The sequence below is a fragment of the Microtus oregoni genome, unplaced genomic scaffold, assembly GCF_018167655.1.
Source record: "Microtus oregoni isolate MIOR12 unplaced genomic scaffold, Mior012 000015F_ref0000493, whole genome shotgun sequence".
Classification (NCBI taxonomy): Eukaryota; Metazoa; Chordata; class Mammalia; order Rodentia; family Cricetidae; genus Microtus; species Microtus oregoni.
In genome coordinates, this window is record NW_024543074.1 from 22,274,791 (window position 1) to 22,298,987 (window position 24,197).

General features: G+C 48.7%; 1 protein-coding gene across 1 annotated transcript in view; it reads left to right on the forward strand.

Moving 5' to 3' along the window:
* Window positions 1–11,123: 11,123 nt before the first annotated feature.
* Abr (ABR activator of RhoGEF and GTPase) overlaps window positions 11,124–24,197 on the forward strand; it is a 145,776-nt gene continuing 132,702 nt past the window's right edge. Inside the window, exon 1 of the mRNA XM_041665666.1 lies at window positions 11,124–11,676. Coding sequence (XP_041521600.1) covers window positions 11,616–11,676 — 61 coding nt within the window. The 5' untranslated portion in view covers window positions 11,124–11,615. The remainder of the gene's footprint in view (window positions 11,677–24,197) is intronic.

Consider the following 24,197-nt stretch of genomic DNA (forward strand, 5'->3'; position numbering starts at 1 on the left):
GTTCAGCATCACTGCCAGCATCGGAATCTTCTCCCACAGATTCCCAGGGTTTCCACCCTACTGAGAACAGAGGACTCAGGCCAAACAGACTGCCTCTGGAAGCTGTCTTCCTCCATGAAAGCATCAGTTCATTTCCCTACTCCATAACCAAATTGCCTTGTAAATTTGGGGCAGATCTAGGAGAAAGACTCTAGCTACAGAGACTGAAATTCCCTTAGTGGGCTGAATCTTTTCTAGGTTTCTATTCTATTTCCATGTTGGAAGCTGATTGGGTGAAAAAGAGTACGACAAAGAATGTTGGCTGCTTAGCAGGGGAGGCTGTGCATTGGGGAGTTTTTAGTTGGGGCTTTGTGTGAGCAGTTAGAAAATAATTAGAGCAATAACTGTCCTGCTCCAAATCTGATTTTAGGTTCCCCCTGGAGTCATTACGTGAATGTGGACACATGTCAACCATCCAGGCCAGTTCATTTCCAGTTGGTGGAACTTGGCCAGCTAAATATGTATATTATTTAATTCTAGGCTCTTTGTTGCCATTCATTTGAACCAATATTTGAATGACATGTTGGAGTTGCCGAGAAGAGAACTCCCTGTTTAGCAAGAGATGGCTATGAATGATCTCTTTAAAAAAAAAAAAAGTAGGGGGTTGGAGAGATGGCTCAGTGGTTAAGAGCATTGCCTGTTCTTCCAAAGGTCCTGAGTTCAATTCCCAGCAACCACATGGTGGCTCACAACCATCTGTAAAGAGGTCTGGTGCCCTCTTCTGGCCTGCAGACATGCACGCAGACAGAATATTGTATGCATAATAAATAAATAAATATTAAAAAAGTAAAGCCTTTATTTTATGCATATGGGGATTTTGCCTGTGTATATATCTGGACACCACATGTGTGCCTGGTGTCCCTGGAGGCCTAAAGAAGATGTTGGATCCTTTGGAATTGGAATTACGGATGGTGGTTAACCACCATGTGGATGCTGAGAATCAAACCTGGGTCCTCTGGAAGAACAACCAGTACTCTTAACACCTGAGCCATATCTCCAGGCCCTGAATGATTTTATTTTATAAATCTTTTTTAAAAAGATTTATTTATTATGTATACAGTGTTCTGTCTGTATGTATGCTTGCTGGCCAGAAGAGGGCACCAGATCTCATTGCAGGTGGTGGTGAGCTATCATGTGGTTGTTGGGAATTGAACTCAGGACCTCTAGGAAGAGCAGTCAGTGTTCTTAACCTCTGAGCCATCACTCCAGGCCCTGAATGATTTTTAAGAGCAGCAAGGAATCAGACAAGAGAAGCAGGTCTCCTGGCTTGGTTGTTAGGGAAAGCACCTTAGAAGCCGTGATGTTTCAGTTCAACGCCACAAAGTAAATAGGAGATGCTCAGACAGGGTGTAGCAAACAGTATTTTGTTGTTTTCTTTTCTTCTTTTCTTTCTTCCTTTCTTTCTTTTTGTTGTTTGTTTTTGTTTTTTGAGACAAGGTTTCTTGTAGCTTTGGAGCCTGTTGGAATTCCCTCCATAGATCTCACTGGTCTCAAACTCACAAAGATCCACCTGTCTCTGCCTCCCGAGTGTTAGGATTAAAGGTGTGTGCCATCTCCCAGCTTGATTTGTTTTCTTGACAGAGTCTCATTATGTCAGTCAGGCTGACCTTGTGCTTACTGTGCCTTCCTGTTTCAGCCTCCCAAGTGTAGGAATAATGGGTATGTGCCACTATGTCAGCATAAGGAAAGAACATCTTTAACTTTTTAAAAGATTTATTTTATGTGTATGAGTGTTTTGCCTGCATGTGTGTATGTATACCACTTGTGTGCCTGGTGCCACAGAGATCAAAAGAGGACATCGGATCCCCTGGATCAGATATTTGTGAACCACCATGTAGATGCTGAAAATTGAACCCAGGTTCTCTGCAAGAGCAACAAGTGCTCTTAACCACGGAGCCAACTCTACAACCCTGAGGGCAGAACATTTTAACCAGTTATATCAACCCATGCAATAGTTCAAAGGCAGGCAACAACAGGATGGAGCAGGGTGGGTGTGCTAGGTGATCCAAAGGGGTCTGCAGGTAGGGCCACAGTGCCTGCCAGGCCACGAAAACAGTAATGGGTAGGGTTGTAGCTCAGTGGAAGAACACCTGCTCAGCCATGCACAAGACCCAGGGCTTGGTCCCTCATATCACGAAGAGAGAGAGAGAGAGAGAGAGAGAGAGAGAGAGAGAGAGAGAATAATGCGCTATCTACAGATAGTGCCATCGGTGTGCCTTAAGAAGAGGAGTGGCGTTAGAGTTGTGTCGCAGCATGCTGCCTGTGGCTTTGAGATGTAGACTTTCATCAGAACTTCAGTTCTGTGATGTCAGCCTAATGAGCCTGGGGCTGCTCAAGCCAACAGACTCTTCCACTGACTATTGCTACCTGTCCCATTCTTTCTCGGTTCCCCTCCACTAGGATCTCTGAGTCATGTGTGTGGTCTCTCCTATCAGCACCAGATTGTGTGTATGCCATGGAGCTGAGAATCTTAGAACAGGGTGTGGAGAGGAGATTCAGAGTCACGACACTCTGTCCTGGGAAGCTGAAAGCGCGCCGTGTGAGAAATGCACAACCCGGGACCGTTCCTGCACACAGAGCACGGCTGGGCTGAGTCAGCCCCTTCCACATTAAGATGTCGGGGTGGTCCTTTAGGGGATTGTGATGGGTGGTCTTGTGGTTTCTCAGTGATCATCTTTGGACTCCTGAGGATCTACCATATCAGCCTGTCTGTTTCTCCCTTCCAGAGGAGTGGTGAACCAGAGGGGGTTGACTGGATGCAGATTTAGGTGCTTGGCTTCCAGGCAGGGACAACCTTTAACACTGGCACTCCTTGTAGAAGTGGCCTGGGCCAGACCAACCCTCCCCCATCAACCCCTACATTTATAAAGACGATGTTGAGCCAACAAGATGGCAAACTCAGTGGGTAAAAGAGCTTGCTGGCCAGCCTAACAGCTTGAGTTGGATTCTCCAGGATCCATGGGGTAGAAGGAAAGAATCCAGAACTGGCTCTGGAAGTTTTCTCTGACCTGTTTGTGTTTGGTTAGGGAAGACACCAAAGGCAGCATTATGGGGGAAAGAAAGTGGGTTTTGGAATTTGCCAAGGAGCCATTCTCTTTCTGCTAACCCCAGAGTGTCATCAATACTGTTGACATTAAGGACATAATACTTTTGGCATTGCTGGCTTCTGCCCATTAAATTGCTCCTTCACGTTAAAAACAATACTGTTTGGTACTGCAATGGCAGCTGCTCCTCTCTCAGTTAGGACACTGTCTTCTGATGACAGGACAAGGTTATATTAGGCTACGTCTCAAGGCCCTATAGGGAAGCAAGGAAATCTCATTTAAGATGTTACCGGAGGAACGGGAAAGATGCCTTATCAGTTAAGGGCGCTTACTGCTCTTTAGAGGACCTGGGCTCAATTCCCAGCACCCACATGTCACAAGGCTTACAACTGCCTATTAACTCCCAGCTCCAAGAGAATCTGTTCTCCGTGGGCACCCACAGACACTTGCACATAACCCCACACAGATACTTAAGCATACACATAAGTAAAAATAAAAAGTATTCTTTAAGATGGTATTACTGGAGGATTTGTCCTCTGCTTACACCACTCTTGTTCCTCCTGGCCTTCTCAGACTCTTTGCTCACAGTGGTAACCTGCAGCCCTAGATAGAGTCTGGTAGAGAAGCTGAGATTTGAGTCCAAGTCCTTGGAGGCTGCCTATCTAGAACACCTCGTGAGGCTGAGGTGCTACTATGTTTGGCCACCAGATGGCACCTGAGAGTCCTTGTTTTCTGCCGCAGGACCAGTGGTAACAGGAGTTCACTGCAGAGAAAACTTGCCTTAAAAGAGGTCCGATGCTTAAAGAGACACCGCTACAAACCCTCGGGCCAAACCCTTAAATCTATAGAATGAGACTGCACCACTGCAAGCACCACTGTCCAGGGTCAGTAGCTTCTTTGTCTTTGGCTTGCTGGATGTTGTTCCAATCTCCTTGACCACTCTCAGTTCCTGCAACCACTCCTGAGCCTCAGGGGACAGAACCAGCCTAGAGGGTGGTGTCAGAGCTACTAGCAGAATGAACAATGTTGGTTGGCGCTGGGATGCATCTGCAGAACTCAGAATAAAAGAGTGGGAACCACAGCCACATTCAGGGCAGTGATGAGCACAGGAGGGCAGAGGGCCAGCTTGTGACTGACCTCTGCTGGACTTGACTCTGCTTCTTCGGAGTGAAGAGATTGGAGCCTTTGAATTTGATCTCTGGGTTTTGGGGATTTTGAGAATCCTTGTGTCTTCTTCCACTGGCATCTTTCCAAATGCTGATGGGGACTCAGAGGTAAGTACATGAGGGAAGGGGATCTAGACTTCACTGTGGAGTCATCTCACCAACTGTAGGAACCTTCCCGTGTTGACCCCTGGGTAGAGAGAGCTGACCACTGTTGGATGAGGACCACGTTAGCTGGAGCTTGGGAAGGGACCCTCTTCATCTAAGCCCGCTGCTCTGCCATGATGCTCTTTTTGGTGCTTGGAGGCAGGGATATAACCTGGGCCATATGGCATGAAACTTCTGTAGAGAAACGAGTTGGGTTTAGGGTGAGGAGGGGACTTGAAGGTAGTTTCTAGTTTCTGTTGTCTGTGGATCTCATTGTCTTCTGGGAAAAGCCAGGAGACTGGACAGGGACAGGTAGGAGGAGAGCAAAGGACAGAGTCTTAGGCCAAGTCTTCTTTAATTACTTTAAATTTACATTTGTTCATTCACTTACTCGTGTGTGTGTATGTGTGTGTGTGTGTGTGTGTGTGTACGCCTGTTCACATGCATATGAGTGCCACAGAACAAATGTGGACGTCAGGAGAGCTCAGAGGGCAACTTGGAGGGAGTCTGCTGCCTACCATGTGAGTCCCAAGGATCAAACTCAGGTTCGCAGGCTTGGTGGTAAGCACACCCCGGGAATTTTCTTCTTCCCAGACCTCAGAACTGAAGGTGCATTTTGAGAGCAGTAAATGCTGCTTTGCCTCTACCGAGGAAAATGAAATGAAGTAGGGAGTTAAAACAGGCTACTTGCCAGGCATGGCAACACATGCCTTTAATCCCAACACTTCCCTGTGTGTTTGAGACCAACCTGGTCTATCTACATAGTGATTTCTAGGCCAGCTAAGTGAGACTCTATCTCAAAAAAAAAAAAAAAAAACAGACAGAAAATCCAACCACATACATATTCACCAAACAAACAACAAAAACCTCATCTGGGAAACAGAAAATCAGACTACTCTTGGATCTTTTGGGAAGCAGAGTTTATAGTCTTTCAGGGCTAATAAGAGACCTGGAGGTCATGTACCTCACCTACCTGGGTGCCACCTCCTGCACCTGTGAAAACTAAGGCTGGAAAAGCTTAGGCATATAAGCCGAGGGCTAGGGACCTGGCCTAGCAGCCTGTCATTGGATCGCTGTCCAGCTTGTCTGCAGGGTCATCTGGCCTGTCGGAGATGTGGTTTTCTTTGGGAAACAGTTCTCTGTTTGCTTACATGTTGGTGGCTCCTGGGAGTTCTAGAATGACACCATCTTTTTTATGTAGCTCCAGTTTCTTCTTCCCTGGACTTAACTCTTCTGTTTATCCATTTGTTCATTCATAGGCTTGTATAGCACTACACACATGGACTCTTGGGCTCAGACTTGATTCATTTTCGAGTGCCACCTTCTGCGGGCTGGACAGTGGCTCAGCCTTTCTGTGGCTCTGTTTCTTTGTGAAATGGAACTAGTCGTAGGACCTCTCTTGCTCACTGCAAGGTTAGGCCAGAAGAAGCTAGTAAAGCTCACGGAGCAGCACCTGGCAGTTAAGAATCAGTGTTAGCTCTCACTAATTTTTATGACTCAATATGCATTTAAATATTTTTATCTTATGTGTATGAGTGTTTTGCCTTCATGTATATCTGTGCATTGTGTGTGTGTATGCCTACTGCCTGGAGAGGCCAGAAGGTGTCAGATCCCCTGGAACTGAAGTTACAGATGGTTGTGAGTCAGGATGTAGATACTGGAAATCAAACTTGGGTTCTTTCAGAATGGCTGCAATCACGAGTGTGCATGCACTGCTACACCTGGCTAAACATGCACTTTTGAGTGCCAATTGACTGAGCTTTTGGCAAAATCCTGTTTGTGTGTGAAGTCACTTGCTGTAATAGCATTTTTGGAGAGTTTACATACACAGATGCTCCCTGCGTGGCCCCAGCAACAGGACATTTTTCTTCTTTCTTTCTTTCTTCCTTCCTTCCTTCCTTCCCTTCCCTTCCCCTCCCCCTCCCCCTCCCTCCCTCCCTCCCTTCTTTCCTTTCCTTCCCTTCCCTTCCCCTTCCCTTCCCCTTCCCCTTCCCCTTCCTCTTCCTTTCTTTCTTTTTGGCCAGGAGTGACCACTGGGTGATCAAACAGACACCTCTGGGCCCTTCCTGTGGTGCACAGTGAAGCTGTGTTGCTAACACAAGAAGGGAAGAAAAAAGGAGCTACCTAGTTTGCTCTAGGGTGACATCCCCCTGTTTTCCCCCAGGCCAAGTGGTTCGTAGAGTGAGGTCTGGTTGTTAAGAGAAGCAATGAGTAGCACACCCCGGGAATAAAGGGGGGTGAGAGAGCTGCTGGTCTTCAGAACGAGGTGTATGTCTTTCTACTCAGCCCCTCAACACCAGCTCAACACTCAAGGCCATGTAGCTAACCTTAAATCCTATGATGAGGGAGGAGCAGGTAGGTAACCATGGAGATGGGGGCAGGATAAACTGAGTGAATAGGTTGGGGATATGGATAGGGAATGGTTGCTAGGGGCTTGGGGAAGTGGTGTACTGAATGCTGACTCAGCCTTGGGGTGAACCAGGCACTTAGCTGAAATCAGGGAGGTCTGTCCATGAGGATCCCTCCCTGCTGCTCTGACAAATCTGGCTGATAGCTGGGGTTAAGAGCCCTTCAGGATAGCAGGCTTTGGGCAAACTACAGAGACGATGCTCTTTAACCCCTTAGTTCCCAGAGTGTGTGTTGAGTTAGGATTTCCCCAGCCTTTCTCTGCCCTCAGTGCTCCTTGATCTAACTGGAGGCATTTGTTACAATCTCAAGTCACCCAGGTGGTCTAAAGCCCATCCACTTATCTCTGCAAACAATGTTAGAATCAGGCTGTGTGGTGGGATTCTTCAAGTAACTACCTTTCCCAAGACAGTGGGTCAGAAGTGGTGTGTGTGAGGAAACTTCCTGAAGAGACCTAACACGGCTACTCACCCCATACAGGAAGCCCATGACTGAGCAAAGTATAGATGAAAGGACCAGCATCTGCACAAGACACCCCAAGACCAAGTTCACCCCTCAAAGGGAAACCAGTTTGCCCCAGAGGAACAAAGGGCAGGGAGTAAGAGAGAAAAACAGGAGATAGAGGACAAGGGACAAGGGAGAAGGGGAAGGGATACTTGCCCCAGAGGGACGAAGGACTGCCTCTGGATAGAGAGGAGACAGATGTGGCCTGTGTGCAAATGGTAATTGATAAAGGCAAAAGGGGAAACCCTGTGTTGGGATGAGGTATTTAATTATGAATTAATTAAATTGGGAATACGAATTAGGGTAGTTTGAAGGTTTTTGTTTTTTTTTTTTTTTTTTTTTTTGGTTTTTCGAGACAGGGTTTCTTTTTTTTTTTTTTTTTGGTTTTTCGAGACAGGGTTTCTCTGTGGCTTTGGAGCCTGTCCTGGAACTAGCTCTGTAGACCAGGCTGGTCTCGAACTCACAGAGATCCGCCTACCTCTGCCTCCCGAGTGCTGGGATTAAAGGCGTGCGCCACCATCGCCCGGCTCGAGACAGGGTTTCTCTGTGGTTTTGGAGTGAAGGGGGTTTTTGATTGCTGGACATTAATACTTTGATAACTGGACCTTGGTAGTTAGCTTTGGGAGCAGGAAGGGAACAAATAAAGGACTAGACCTTGGTGACTAGTTTTAGGATTGCAATCTGACGGTTTCAGCAAGGCAGAGGGAATGGGGGAAGGGCAAAGCCTTCCAGAGCCGGGTTTGCTATGCTTAGGGCCCTTCAGTGGATACCACCAAAATCCAGCTTGGTGGTCCACGGGTTTTATTGGGGTTACTTACAGGAGCAGAAATGACTCCACCAAGGCCCACCCCAGCAGGGGTGACAGTTCACCAAAGTCTGTAGGTGGCTCAAAAGGATGGAGAGTCCTTTCCAAATGACTATGGTCTAAACCTCCTTGGGTAGCTGGACTGGTCTGAGTCTTCAGCTCAGCTTCCTTCCTTCTGAGGAGAATTCTCAGCTCTTATTGCTTATTCTATGGGGTCAGGGGTTTGGGGAAGTTGGGGGATGTGGGGAGGTGTCTAGTGAATCTGGTCAGTTTCTGGAACTTCCTGAAGCTGTTTTAAGTTGTTAAGGAGTTTCCCAGCAGGAAGGAATATTTCAGTCTTGGAGGAAACTGTTATGCAACAGTTGGGCAGATGGTTATGGAACAAAATTGAAAGGGTTATAGCAGATGGTCTCTCACTCATGGACCAGGAAAGATTTCCAGGGACCTTCAATGCCTAGGGTTACCAGTCAGCTGACAGAGAGGTGGCATGCATAGGATCCTAGCCATTGGGTCACTGAACTGTGCCTCAGTTTTCTCATCTGGAAAATTCAGAAAACTGAGATAAGAACTGGGTCTGGTAGCATAGGTCTCTAGTTCCAGCTTTTGAAACCTCAAAATTGGCCCTTAGTGACATACTTCCTCTAACAAGGCCACACCCTCTAATCCTCCCCAAACAGTTCCAAGGATTGAGCACCAAATATTCAAATATATGAGCCTGAGGAAAATATTCTCATTCAAACAACCACACTACCTCAAAAGATAAAAGGAGAGAGAGAGTTGGAAGCCAGGCAGTAGTAGTGCACACCTTTAATCCCAGCACTTGGGAGTCAGAGGCAGGTGGATCTCTGTGAGTTCGAGGCCAGCCTGGTCTGTGGAGGGAGTTCTAGGACAGGCTCCAAAGCTATACAGAAAAACCTTGTCTCAAAAAACCAAAAAAAGAAAAAAAAAGGACTGGAGATACAGCTTCAGGGTAGAGTGCATGAGTAAGATCCTGAGCTCAGTTCCTAGTGTGCAAAAAGAAAGTAGGGGCGGGGAGGAGGATAAGGGATAAGAAAGCAAGGAAACTGAAGTAACAGTGATATCCATAGAGAGATCATCCTTATGAAAAAAAAAAAAAAACCTCTTACGATCCAAGCTAGAAACAGCAAGTATTCTGTGTCAGATATTAGCACTGTGGTTTGCAAGGTTGTCTCTGTACCCTACACTGTATTGTGGAGGGGACAATCCTGAGCAAGACTGGACAGAATGTAGAAGAAAGCATCTGTGACAACACTAGGGAAAGCAACTGGAACGTTTTAGTTGTGTGTGTGGGGGCACTGAAAATAGCTTGCTCAAGTCTTCGTAGATAAAAATGTAAAATGTATGCAAATGTATGTGAGTCACATAGAAACATATATCCACGGCCTCCTCACAGTCAGCACCGGATATGGAGATGTGGGGCTGTGGCCCGCAGGAAAATCCCTCTGGTGTAGCAAGAGGGCCTGAGCTGCCTGGATATTGTGGGGAGGGGTCTGTAGTGCAGCCTTCAAGGGTTTGTAGCTGATAAGCTATCCCCAGCCAGGCACGGTTTTCCCTTTTTCCTGGGTTCTGTGCCTTCAGAGTGATGCATAAGAATAAGGAATATGCTTGTCCTTTCTCTGCTCCTCAGAAAGCCTGCTTGCTCCTTCGCCCATCCCGGAACTCTATTTCTGTATAGTATGGCTAGAGATTCATCACCCCCTCCCTTGCCATACTCCAGGTGTCGGCTTGGTCCTCCCAGCCAGGGACAGCGGGAGGGTAACAGTTGAACAGGGAGGGATGCAAGTCACAGAGCCAGAAGCTTGGGTTAGGACTGGAATCATGAGAGCTGAATGGGTACAGGAGGGCCTCCATGTCCTGTAGGGGCTCCGATACACAAGAGCATCTACCCTTGAGCCTCCCAGAGCTCCAGTGACTCTGTCTTGTGCTCTTCTTAGGCAGCTGTGGAGGCTGGTGTCCACACAGACAGCTGGGCAGGCTGGATACAGGTTCCCGTATGGAACTACCCTTCAGAACTAGACCTGTGCTTGTTTAGGATGAAGAGGAGTCCTCCTCTGTGCTCTGTAGGTGCCAACAACATTGCCTTCCATGGAGGTCATAGGGGAGCTTAACTCTTTGTAGATCTCTGTATTCCTGGAGTCCAAGAAGGTTTTTGCTAAGCTGTCTGCATATGAGATAGGATAGGATAGGAACTGTTCCTTTAGTAGAAATGCTATTACCCTGGCATAGAAAAGATCTAATACAGGTCTTCCTTGGTGGGTTTGCTTTCCTTCTTTCCTGGGAATTCAGGACACAGGCTTTGGCCTCTGCTGTCCTAGACCACCCTAGTCTGAGTCCCTTTTAGTCCAGTTCTGTCTCCAAGACACTTGGCCCAAGGAGATCTGTGTACCTGATCTATGGGAAAGTTGCCATGGGTCCTGTATCTTAGCCCCACTCCCCACCCCCAAGTCTTCAGTGCTGTTGAGGTCGCTGTTAGGAAGGAATTTTGTTTAAGGCTCTGTTCTCTGAGGCATCCGACCCCATCTTTCTTTAACCCTATGTGATTATGCACATACGACAGGCCTCCTGCACTAAGGCTCCTGGAGAGACTGAGGGACCCCCAGGACCTCAGTGCCCCAGTTTGCATGTCTGCGTTAAAGGGGCACCAGTGAGAGAAGGTCCTTCCTCAGATGCTTATGTTTGACCCTGACTCCTGCGGTCGACCCCTGGTGTGAGGCAGAAACTGAGGAGCTCTAAGGTCAAGGATGTTTTAATAGATGCGGTGCTTTAAGGTTTGGTAGGAAACAATCCCCGGGTGGCCCAGCCTTCCAGAGGGGTACAGGACACCATTGACCCATTTTTGTCTAGAGGTGGGGCCTGGCAACTGCACCAACCCTAAAATCGTGCTTAGAGATCCTGGGGTGGCAGGTGATGTCACCCCTGCGGGCCCATAGGTCTCCTTAGTCTGCAGGTTGCCAGAATTTCTGCTGAGCCCAACCGGAGGAGGAGGGGAGCCTCTGGCCCTGCGCCGCCGCCCGGAGACCCCGCGGGAGCTCTGTGCGCCGGCTGGAGGCCGTCGGTGGGGCTGCGGGCTGCTCTCACACCCCACCGGTCCTCTGCGGCTGGGGGTGGGCGCGCTGAGCCTCACGCCGATTGGCTGCCGCCTCCGCCCCCCGCCCCGGGCGCAGCGCAGCCCCGGGGAAGTTGCTAGTTGGCGCGCGGGCTGCGGGGCCGCGGCTCCCAGATCCGCAGCGGGTCCGCGGTGGCCGCAACGGCACACTGGACTCCCGGTGGCGCTCCCCCGCCCTCACTTCGGCAGCTCGGGCTTGCTCCTCCCTGCTACCTGTTTCCCTGGCGCGCCTTCCTCCACCCTGAGCTCTGCAACTTCGGCCTCCTAGTCTGGCCGCCCCTCCCGGCACCCCGCCCGCCGGCACCCTCCCTCCTTTGTTGTGCGATGAGGGTCGGGTTTCCCATCTGACCAAGGAGCCGCTGCCGCGCGGAGTCGCCGGCATGGAGCCGCTTAGCCACCGGGGCCTGCCGCGCCTCTCCTGGATCGACACCCTCTACAGCAGTACGTGTGCGCCTGGGCGAGAGGGGGCTAGGATGGGTGGGTGGGTGGGAGGGAGACCCTGCGCCCTCCCAGGATCCTTGAAACCCTCGGGGTCCCAGGTCCAACCAAGCAATGGCGAGGGTTTCCCGGCGCGGTCCTCCAGGTGTGCAGCCAGCCAGGAGGAGGAGCAGCAGCGGTGTGGGGTCCTTAATGTAGACTTCAGGTGGTGGTAGGGGACCTTGAGTGAACCCGTGCCAGGGGGAATTGTGCCACCCCTCCCACCTGTTGTGTAACCCAGCACTCCAGCGCTTTGGGAGTGGGGAGCGCCCTTTTTAGGGCGCCTCCTTGGCCTTCTGTCTTGGCAGCTTTTCTCCCCACATTGAGGCAGAAAGGCCATTTTGAGAAAAAGTCTTTGGCGCTCTAGTTTACTACCTCAGGGACATTCTGAAGCGTATGTGTGATTCGTGTAGATGATGGGATCAGGTTGGAAGAGAGACTGTAGGTACGGATCTCTGTGGGTTCATTTGGATGAAAGAGCCACCCCCAGCTCACCAGTCTTTCTTGCCAGCCTCATTGCCACCCCCATTATCATCACTACCACCACCACCCCAGAAAAGCAATGAAGAGAAGAAAAAAAAAAACCCTCCGGTACTCCACCCCCTCGTTCCCAAATCAGCTGCGATCATGTGATTGCTCTTGCACAGCCTGGGGGATGTGTAGTTGATCACTGGGACTTACTCAGAGGGGAACCATTTCTCCCCAGTCCTTGCCTTAGGTGGCAGTGCCATGCCGTTCCCCTCCCCCCTACTCATTGACATTCTGTGGTGTAGGGAGATGGTCCTTCTGGCCTCCAAGGAAGACAGTGGATTTTGCTTTTTCTTGTGAAAACGCTGGGAACCTTCCCACTCTCAGCACACCCCAGCCCTGAGGCAGGTAGAGCTAGATGGTGACTGAACGTTAGATACCACAGAACAAGGACATTTTGAAGGGTTAACCTGGCTTGAATTTTTATTTTAATAGTCACATTCTAGCGGTGAGAAGAGATGATGTTTTGAGCTTGGAGATCTTGCCTTGGTGTCTCTGCATTACCCAACACCCAGCTCTACCCTCTGCATTCCATTGGGTCTAGCCTCTGCCTTCTGCTCCCCGTGGGTCAAGCCTCTGCCCTCTGCTCCCTGTGGGTCCAGCCTCTGCCCTCTGCTCCCTTTGGTTCCTGTACTTCTCATAGCTTCTCCCCAGCCTGTAACCCAAGTTTTCTACCCCTCCTCCCAGGAACTCTCCTTATAATGATTCATTCTGCTTTGGGTTTTCAACATCAAAGAGGCAAATTTGGTTCCCCTGGGTGTCCATCCTGTCCAAACCCAGCCAGTCCATCTGCTCTTTTCCAGTAGAGGCCAGCATCACTGGGTGAAGGTCAGGGCTCACAGCTGTGTGGCGTGTGTGTACACGTGTGTCTGTGCAAATTGGGACACACATCTGTTCAGAGCCCTGATGCAGATCAGCTCCTGACTCAAAGGACGGATTAGTGACCTCTGCTTCGCTGAGCTCTTGCAAATGACAGTCATAACAATGCCTCATATTCATCTGCTGCTTACGCTCTTGGATATTTCTGGCTCTCTGAAAAAGCCATTCCTGGTTTCCTTATTTCCCAAAGCATAGTTTTCTCTCTATTACTAAGCCAATTCTATAACTTGGTCATCCAAACCCCAGCTCTAGCCCCAGCCTGGAGTTGAGAGGCAAAACTTCTTTGAGAATTCCTGACCAGAGGAATGCCAGAGTAGGGAGTTAGGTCAAGGGCCTCTTTGTGGGTATTCTATAAACCAATCCTCACTCCGAGAGCCTGGCACCTGAGCTGTCTAACCTGTCATAAGATCCTGGGCAGCCGGAGGGTGAGAGTGGTGGGCAGGGGCACTGACTTGATTTAGTGCGTGGTGTCCCTGCCTCACTTTTGGGAATGGTTTATTTGGGAGTCTGGAGCAGAAGGTTTCCTGGGAAGGTTCTATGCAGTCATATTTGGGCTATCAGCCATCAAGTTTTCTTTTTGACAGGAACCTAAGTTAAACAAATACCCAGGCTGTCATTTGCCTGGCAACATGGTTCTGTGGTTCCTAGGGAAGTTCCTCTGCCTCTGTTGGAAGCTTTCTGCTTACCAAGCTCACAGGCCCCCCACAAAAGCTAGATCCAGGAAATGTAAATGGGGGCACAAATGGCAGCCACTGTGACTGCTTAGAGATGTGAAATGGTACAGTGATAGAGGCTTGGTGTGGTGAAGTTCATGTACTCATGGCCTTTCTGGGTTGTGCAGTGTGCCAAGTACGTGCTAGGTCCTTTCTACCTCCCATTCCAAACCTCACAGCCCTGGACTCTCACGGTGTGTGTGTGTGTGTGTGTGTGTGTATGTGTAAACGTAAATCATTTCCTCCAAGTCACATAGCTGATAAAGGACAGACAGGAATTCAGATCATAGATCATACCCTGGCCAATGAGGAAACTCGAGTGCCTCCCAAATACGTCTGAGCTGTCTCAGGGCCCTGTGCTGTTGAGCAGTTGGGGATATCTGTCTCTTTAGCCCTCTCTTCAGATGTTTCCCTGAAGTACTCCAGCTGGGTGAGTGGTTCTGATAAGTGATAGGTGCCATGTTCTGTATCTGCACCTGGTTTTGGAGCCCATGCCAGGTTGACTGAGACTCCCTCTAAAGCTAGAGGGAGCTTTAACCACTAACTCCTTCCTCACAAACTTCTTGCTATTGGAGTCTTTGACCACTTTTTCCTGGTGGCAGCAGCTGTGCCAGGAGAGTGTCCACTTTATTCCAGGTTGTGATGGTGGTAGCAGCAAATCCCCTCTGCTTGTAGTTGGAGTCCTGAATGGCTGGGTCATGGAGATTGTTAGGCACAGTGTTAGATCATGGCTGCCAATGTGATCTGGGACTGATTGGGGCAGGATTCTTGGCTCCTATAGCCTGAAGTGGCAGCAGAGGGTTGCAACCACCTCAGGTTCCCGCCTCTTGTCATTTTCTGTATGGATACAATGTTGCCAGCTCCTTCCCTAATGCTTTGTCTTGGTTCTTCCCCAGCGGCTGGCATGGGTCTCTCTGTGGGCTTATCTTCTTTCTCACAATTCCTCTGTCTTTTCATCAGTCACCCTCTCCACCTTACATGGAGGTGATCTGGACTAAATTAGGTTCTGTGAGGGACAGCCCTGCAAGCAGATCTGGTCTGAGGCACATATGTGCGCCAGGCAGGCTCATCTTTTAGCTCCCCTGCAGTCGGGAAATCTTTAAACATGTGCTCTAGATTTGTGTAGAAGGGGCACAGGGCTGCATTCAGGTCTCTTTTGCCGTTTTAGCCTCCTTTATCCCTAGTAATTCAGTACAGATCCCAAACATACCTACCCTCCTGAGCTAAGCAGAAGCCATTCCTTTTCGGACTCCATAGGAGGCAGAACATGACCAGTAGTTACAGGAAACCCACCTTATGGAATTAATGTCTCTTACTCCAATAGCATTCAAAGACTAATTAGTCTCTTGGGATATTTTCATGCCTCTTATAGACCCAGCCCGTATGCCAGGGCCTATGAGGCTATAAACTCATTTCTGATCATCTTGAGCTCACCCCAGGGTCTCATCCAAGTCCAATGTTTGCTGGGTACCTTAGGACCAAGCCACTAGCACTGAGTTTGCTCAGTAGCTCGCTCAGCCAGGCTCCATCAGACTGTTCCTGATGTTCCAGTGAACACCTGCAGATGGGTGTTCTCTGCTGAGTAGTAATTTATTCCTCCTCAGCACCAGTCTGTATTGGTCAAGACAGTTGGAGTCTCAGAGGTAGATTAGGTCTACTAATAATAATTAAGTCATGTGTTCAATGAAAGTTTGGTGTTGTTGTTGTGACCGTTGCTGCTGTTTGGAAAAAGGAAGGAGTGGTGTTGGGAATTGGCTAGAAGATACTTCTTGGGGGTGGATGAGATGGTGGGGAGGATATTGAGAACATCCATTTTGCCTTTGTCATGGGGGCAGGATGGGATGCTTAGGCTGTTCTCTGAGGTGTGATATGTTTCCCGGGATGATTCTGTACCTTCCTTATACCCACTGCTCTGTGGAGTAATGTCTCTCAGGGGTGTCATGTGGATCAGTTAGTTAATGTCCGCTAACATCTGTGAGGATGAGGTACGCTACTGAACCGTCGGACTGTCCAGCTTATCACAGGCTCATCATCGAACAGGTTCTGCGAGAGCCTTACATCTGAGGAGATGGTGAGGGAACGGATAGGAACTGAGCACTGCGCGGATGTTCTGCCCAGCAATACCCAGAGAGTTCTAGGGAGTGCCTAAGCCGTCAGTAGTTTTGGGTGCTGTAAGTTTGAGAGGGAGCAAATATTTTACCCCCTGTGTATTTTTTGGCTCCTGTAACTCCTGACTCTACCAGAAATCCCAGAACATTATCTGTCACATTCATGAATTTCCGGGCATGTGTATTTGGTAATTGTAGCAGTGTGTAGTGAATTTGGAGACCCCCCAGGGGAGTCCTGTGCTTTGCCAGGGCCTGTGATTGGAAGACTTCTCTGCTGTGTTTGTGTTGCTGCTGTTTGACTAAGCTTAAGCCTTGTGGGGGAAATCTGGAGGTGACTTCAGAGGGCTCCAGGACAAGCCTGCTTCCTTTACCTCTGGTGAGATTCTAGGCTATGGTGGGCTAAGGTGATATGTGGGGATAGTGCCCACTATGTCCTTACAGGGTCTTAGCACTTTTCTCTGAGGGTTGCATGGATCTGTGAGAAAAGCGTGCAGGCCTGTCTCAGGAGCTGTTGGAAGGAGGACAAGGTCTCATGTATCTGATATAGGCCTTGACCTCACTGTGTAACTAAAATCTTGAACTCTTGATACTCCCCACAACACTTGGAATTATAGGCATTATGCAGCACTGGAGATCTAAACTGGCCTTTGATGCATTTTGTACAAGCATTCTACCAAGTAAAGCTGTATCTTGAGCCAGACTAGGTTGTTTTTGGTTTTTCGAGACAGGGTTTCTCTGTTGCTTTAGAGCCTGTCCTGGTACTAGCTCTTGTAGACCAGGCTGGCCTCGAACTCACAGAGATCTGCCCGTCTCTGCCTCCCGGGTGCTGGGATTAAAGGCGTGCGCCACCACTATGCATTTTCAACCTTATATTTCTTAAGGGAAGATTTAGCCATCTGGAGCTCTGAGGCCCGTGGTTGGTAGCAGGAGTCTTATGTTGGTCTTGAAGCTTGGCTAAAACTTTGTTTAGATCCTAGGTATTAGTGGGTAGGAAAAAAGAAACCAGAGCAATGGGCTGACTACACAGTACCCATGGAAGCTGATGACAGATGCTAGGTCCTGCTAGGCGTTTGGAAAGAGCCCTTTGAGGTGGTACCTTAGATGGTCCTAAGACTCTTTGTGGATGGGGCAGCCAGTTCTCTGGACCCTAAATTCAGACCTGCTTTAGTTTTCCTCAGTTCTCTGCCGCTGTACGTAGTTGATATATCCTTTTATGCCCCCACCACATGCCAGAACAAGAAGAATCTGGCTTTGTGGTTTGTATAGAGAAATTCAGGGTCACCTGGCCCTTGGAGATGAGGCTAAATGGGGTGAGTTCTGTAGTGACCTAGTTGGCCAGGTCCAATCCCGTCTTCCCTGTCTCTGCCTCAGTCGCATGCCTTTATGTGCCTTTAACCACATGACATGGAGATGTCACTTTGCCTCAAGTGAGCAAGGCCTGCAGAAGGAGTTGGGTACCTAGGAGAGCCTAGGATTGTTGAGGGATCTGTGGCTTTACTTAGGGCTCCCTGGGAAGGATATGGCTGTAATTATCTTCATGGGATTGAAGGGCTGATCCTGTTAGTGTGCTGAGCTAACCCCTTCCTCCTGGGCATTGCCTCCCAGGCAGCAGTAAGGGTTTAATGGATCCAGATTACACAGCATAAAGATGCCATGTGATTAAACTCAGTTACCTCCCTGGCTGGGGGACATCACCACACAGCACCAATTGAGTTCTTCCTTTGTGGTTACCTGGGTTGTTGGTGGCTATCCTGAGTGGTTTTTCTCTTCTTCTTTTTTTTTTCTTTTTCAGTGATTCTTTCCCTTGAAGGCACAATTCTAGGAGAAAGGCTCTTTTATGATGAGTTTTGGGGGTAGGTGGGAGTGTGTTCTGTGACGGCACAAGAGAAAAACTTGTCCTTGGGTCCCTGGATGACATTGTCCAATGAAAAGAATCTGTAGTCCTCCTGGACTCAGAGAAACTAGGCTTTTCCATTTGAGAATAATTTGTCTTCCAATTTTTTAAAATTTGGATTATTATTACTGAATGTATGTGTGCATGGTGGCTTGCATGCGGAGGTCAGAAAACAATTTATGGGGTCATTCTCTTTTCCACATTTTATGTGGATTCTGGGGGTTCAACTCAGTTTGGTAAGCTTGTTCGACAAGCACCTTTATGCAGTGAACCTTCTTGTTAGCCTGTTTTCTTCAGAACAACTGAAAGTGTGAGCTGGTGAGATAGCTCTGGGTAAGTGTGAGCTGGTGAAATAGCTCTGGGTAAGTGTGAGCTGGTGAGAGATAGCTCTGGGTAAGTGTGAGCTGCTGAGAGATAGCTCTGGGTAAGTGTGAGCTGCTGAGAGATAGCTCTGGGTAAGTGTGAGCTGCTCAGAGATAGCTCTGGGTAAGTGTGAGCTGGTGAGATAGCTCTGGGTAAAGTGTGAGCTGGTGAAATAGCTCTGGGTAAGTGTGAGCTGGTGAGAGATAGCTCTGGGTAAGTGTGAGCTGCTGAGAGATAGCTCTGGGTAAGTGTGAGCTGGTGAGAGATAGCTCTGGGTAAGTGTGAGCTGGTGAGAGATAGCTCTGGGTAAGTGTGAGCTGCTGAGAGATAGCTCTGGGTAAGTGTGAGCTGCTGAGAGATAGCTCTGGGTAAGTGTGAGCTGCTGAGAGATAGCTCTGGGTAAGTGTGAGCTGCTGAGAGATAGCTCTGGGTAAGTGTGAGCTGGTGAGATAGCTCTGGGTAAAGTGTGAGCTGGTGAAATAGCTCTGGGTAAGTGTGAGCTGGTGAGATAGCTCTGGGTAAGTGTGAGCTGCTGAGAGATAGCTCTGGGTAAGTGTGAGCTGCTGAGAGATAGCTCTGGGTAAGTGTGACCTGGTGACATAGCTCTGGGTAAAGTGTGACCTGGTGACATAGCTCTGGGTAAAGTGCTTGCCTGGGATTCACAACCTCACAAAATTTGAGTGCGGTGCCACCCTGGAGGATTCAAAATTCAAGGTTAGCCTTGGCTGTATAGGGCACGTGGACCACATGAAACCTTGTATCTTGGAGTTGGATGTGAGGTGTCATGCCTGTAAATCCAGCAACCGGAGACTGAGGCATGGTTTTGAGGCCAGCCTGGGCTACATAGTGAATTCCAGAGTAGTCTGGACTACTGAGTGAAACCCAGAGAAAAAGGTAAAGAAAACGTACAATTTAATGAGCCCTTGATGTTTTCTGTGTATTATCTAGAAAAACCCCAAACAGGTTAATTTATCATTTCCTGATAGAGATGAGTAAGTGGAGGATCTGCCGGGTGGTGGTGGTCCACGCCTTCAATCCCAACACTCAGGAGGCAGACAGGAGCATCTCCATGAGTTCGAGGCCAGCCTGGTCTACAAAGTGAGTTCCAGGCTCCAAAGCTAAAAAGAAAATGGAGGAGCTGAGAGAGTCAGTACTGGGGCAAGTATCCCAGCTTGGGCTTGACCAGATCTCAGTGTTCTGATTCCAACAACCACTCTGCTTCCTACACAGTATCAATACAGCAATGCTAGGCAGTCCATGCTGTGTGCCAGCCCTCGACACAAGCATTCCACACATCACCTCTGCTCTTCTAAGCACAACACGTGTGCAGGTGCAGTTCCTCTATTTGATAGGGAGAAAGCTGGACTTAAGTGGAAAGTAGGCACGGGGCTGGACTATCAGGTTGGCATGACCCTAAGATTGACCCTTAAAAACCTGCTCCACTTTCTACACTGGTCCCTTTCACGGTGGATCAGTGAGGGCCACAGCAGCTGCTGCGTCACTGAACTGCACAGATCTGGTTCTCTCTGACCACTGTGTCACTGTGAAGGTTTTCTTTCAGGGTGTGTGTCGGGTAGTGCTGATGGTTGGACCTAGGGCTTTATGTGTGGTAGGCAAGTGCTATACCACTGAGCTATATCGCCCCAGTCCTTCTTTACTTTTTAATTTGAGGCAGTCTATTCCTAGGTTAACAAGACTGGCCTTGAACCTTGATACTCCTGCCTCAGCTTCCCAGATAGCTGAGATTGTAGGCAGCACTTGAATCTTGTTTATCCACCAGCTCCTAGGGGTCCTTTATGTGCCTCACCAATTGGCTGCCTTTTCTGAGGGATGGTCCCCCCAATGGATATTTGGAGCTCCTATCCCTGCATGACCTCATTTTGGGGGTTATTGGCAAGAAATGGTACTTGGTAATGAGAGGGGCAAAGTGGGAGAGGGAGAGAGAGACTGACCATGAATCTATCTAGGCTTTGGAGGTGGGGATGGGATGTACTTGAGGCCTTGTTTACAGAGCACTTGGAGCTAGGGGTAAAGAAGTGGGAACTGGAAGAGAGGACTTGGCAGTGCCAGAGTGTGCTGGCCCTGCTCTTGGACCTTTTAAAATTCACCTCCACAGTTCCAGAAGGAGAATAAAGAGCCCTCAGCCATAAATCAGGCCACTGAGCACCAAGGTCCTTTGCCCAGGCCCAGGGCTGATGTCTGAACTTGCCCAGTACAGCATGTTAATTTTGGGTGGTGTGACGAGGGGTGGTAGCCTCCAGCCCCCCTCTCTACAACCATGGAGGTCCCCAAGTCCAGGGAGCCCCTTATTGTGGGGGCAGTCCTCAGGGAAAGGCTGAGCCTGGTGACTCAGACCTTTGTATACCCCCCTTTGGCTGGGGCCAAAAAGGCCTAAATAAGACTGAAGGCGTCCTTTCGCAAAGGGTTTGTGTGTGGTGCGCAAAGGAAAGAAAACCCGAGCAGGGATCAAACACGGAGGGCGGAAGCGCATCACACGCACACGCACGTGGATTGGGGAAAGCTCTCCCGTTCCATTCCTTCTTCCTGTTGGTGTTCAGAATTTCAAGGACAGCTCACATCCTGTATTGACTCAGCAGTATTTTTTTAGGAACCTCTGCTTGTGGTGTAGGGATATAGGGACCCCTGTATCTCGCCACATGTTTTCCTGTGGGAACACATGCAATTCCAGCTGCTTTGAAGGCCTCTCTCCCTCCTGACTCCACTTCTCCCACCACTCTGAAGCTGCCTCCTTCTGTGGTCCTGCTCCATTCCAGCCTCCTTGCCCTTCCCCCTTGATTCTAGAATGTAGCCAGCACAGAGGCTCAGCCTTGCCAAGTTCCCTCCTCCTCTAGGTCCCTCACCCAGAGCTTTCTTCTGTTCTTCTTGCCCTTCCCCTCCGCCCTCTTCACTTTCCTTCAAGGGAGCAGTGTCTCTCTGGGAAGACCCCCAACATAAGGCTACCAACTCCAAAAGTGATTTGAGGTCAGGGGAGCAGATCTTGGTGATGACATCCCAAGCCTCCAAAATACGCCCCCTCTCTGTGCAGTCGGAAACAGTGATTTGGTGGGAGCGGAGCAGGCTTGGGGAATACCCACTGATTGAGAATCTTGAGGCAGAGGCTGTTGTTCATTCTGTGTCAGGAGAGAAGAACCAGGGAGTTATGGGGGAAGTCCAGGATATAGCATTAAAAGGAATTTGGTCATGGGTGATCTTACCAAAGAAGTGAACATTACACCCTTGTGATTATTTTTTTTTTAAGTATTTAAGGATGATTGGTTTAAAAGAAAAAGGTATTTTATTTGTGTGTTGTATGTGAGGGTGCACATATTCCATCGTGTGTGTGTGTGTGTGTGTGGTGGGGTGGGGTGTCTGTCCTCATCTTCCACCCTGTTTGAGGCAGGGTCTTTTCTTGGTGGCCCTGTGCTACATACCGTAGACTAGCTGGCCCATACTGCAGGATAGTGGGCCCAAGAGCTGCTGTTTTTCTGTTTCTCCCCTGTGCATCTCACTCTAGGAGTGCTAGTTTGTAGTTCTATACAAACATCAGCCGCTGTGTTCAACCTTTACATGGGCTCCAGTACTCTGAACCCATGTCATCAGGCTTGCAGGACAAGTACCATTCTTATATTTAATAAAATCTAGGTGCCAGATAAGTGACTTGCTAGCTGTGTGGCAAAAGCCATCACCTAAAACATCTGGTTTACTCTGTGAGCCTGTGCATTCACAGAGAGCAAAAGTGTTGGTCGTGACCTCCAGTGTCTAAAACAAAATAGTGGTGCCGATGTTAAGGGGCTCTTTTAGCTGGGAGATAACTCAGCAGACTACATCATCACTGTACAGCTGCTGTGTGTTTTGCCACATTCACGGACTAATATTTTTCTTCCATTTGATTTATTGTCTAAGATATAACTTAGAAAACAAGTGAGAAATGCAGCATTTGTAATAAAGGTTAACTTATAAATAAACCTACTGAAAACTATACAGAATTATTAGTTTTGGTTTCTTGTTGCTGTTCTTGGAAGGTTCTGATTTTGAGCCCTCTTGGTTTTTTGTTAAAGGGGAGATGGAGGATAGGGAGACCTTAAAGGCATACTGGTTCTAAGTGGGGTCTTTCCCCCTTACAAATGGGGAAGATTAAAATTTTCTTAACTTGTGACTAGGTTTAACCATGCATGGTGACTAGCAAGCAGCTGCTAACCAAACACCTCCATCTACCCACAGATGGAGGCCCAGTGTTTCCTGTAGTGGCAACAGGGAGGGAAAGGGATGGTTTTCCCGAGGACCCTTCTGTTTCTCTAGAGCAGTGCTTCTTCTCCTTCCTAAGGCTGTGACCCTTTAATGCAGTTCCTCCTGTTGTGGGGACCTCAACCACAAAATTGTATCATTGTTACTTCATAACTGTAGTTTTGTTACTGTTGTGAACCGTAATGTAAATACCTGATATGTAGGATAACTGATAAGTGATTTCCCCAAATGGATCATGGCACACAGGTTAAGAACCACTGCTCTGGATTCTAGGTAAGTGAAAATAATAACCCTTGGATTGCCGTGGTGGTATACACTTGTAATCCTAGCATAGGGAGGGAGATGGCATGAGTTTAAGGCTAGTTTGGATTGTATAGTGGGTACCAATCAGGGATGCATAGGGAGACTCTGTCTTCGGTACCTTCTAGCCCCCACCCCCACGCACTCTCACATTCTTGATCTCTTTTCATCCTCACAGCGCATCAGTCAGCCTGTCTTTACTGTGACAAAATACTTTACAGAAATACCTGTGTGGGTGTGGTGTACACATGTGTGTACTCCAGCTTGTTTTTTCAGAGGGTGCTGGATAAGTGACTTAAATCCATGGGCTGCAAAGCCATTACATAAAGTGTACATTTTGCTTCATGACCACCAGGCTGGCCTTGAACTCACAGAGATCTGCCTACCTCCTGACTGCTGGTATTAAAAACATGCACCACATGTATGGTGAGACAGGGTCTCTTAATGAACCTGGCAGTCACAGATTGGGTAGATAGGCTGGCTCCAAGCCCCAGGGATCCTCCTGTTTCTGCTCCCCAGTGCTAGGATTACATGTGCACACCACCACCCTCGACTTTCTATGTGGATGTTGGAGATCTGGACTCAGGTCCTCGTGCTTACACAGCAAGTTCCCCAGTTCTACATGAACACCTTCAAAAAGACTTGTTTTTATTTTGCTCATGGTTTCAGAGCTTTAGTCCACTGGTCACTTGACCTCATGTTTCTGGGCCTGTGGGAGGCAGAGTACCACAGTAAAAGAATATGGCAGGGGAAGCTGAAATGAGACACACCCTTCAAAGACATGCCTCTGGTGACCTACCTCCTGCTGAACCATCTCCCAATAATGCCATCAAATTATGAATCCATCAGTGGATTAATCTACTCTTGAATTTAGAGTCCTCATGATCCAGTCACCTCCAAGAAGTCTGTCAGCTAGCAACCCAGCAAACCTTCATTCAACATGTGCGTCTGAGAGATGCTTCATACCCGAGCCCTAACACAGTGAGCCTATGGAAGTTTGTTACCCATGTTTTAAGTATTAAAAGGAGGCTGGCATCGTAATTAGCCACTGCTGATGACTTTTGCTTCGGGGGCACTCCCTTTAGGGGGCACACAGTCTCTGTCCTTCCTAAGTGTCAGCAATTCAGGGATCTCATCTTTATGAAGGCCTCTGTCTAGACAAAATGCTATATTCCACCCCCCCCCCCAGTCTCCCTATGATGGGCCAAGTATGGTGTTAATGGAGCAGAAATGGTGTTAATTTTATAGTGCATCATTGAGAGGGTTAATGAGAGACCATCTGGTCCACTACCCAGCTGCCTAGAGCAGCCCTTTCCCCTGGTTCAGGCTGACAAGCGTTTTGCAGACCCCGAGGCGTCTCCTGAGTTAACGTTCCCTGACTTGGAGGTTTGAGGGTGTCGACTGTGGTGTGCAGCAGGAGCTGTGCGCTATCCCTGGTCCAGAACCTTCAGTGAG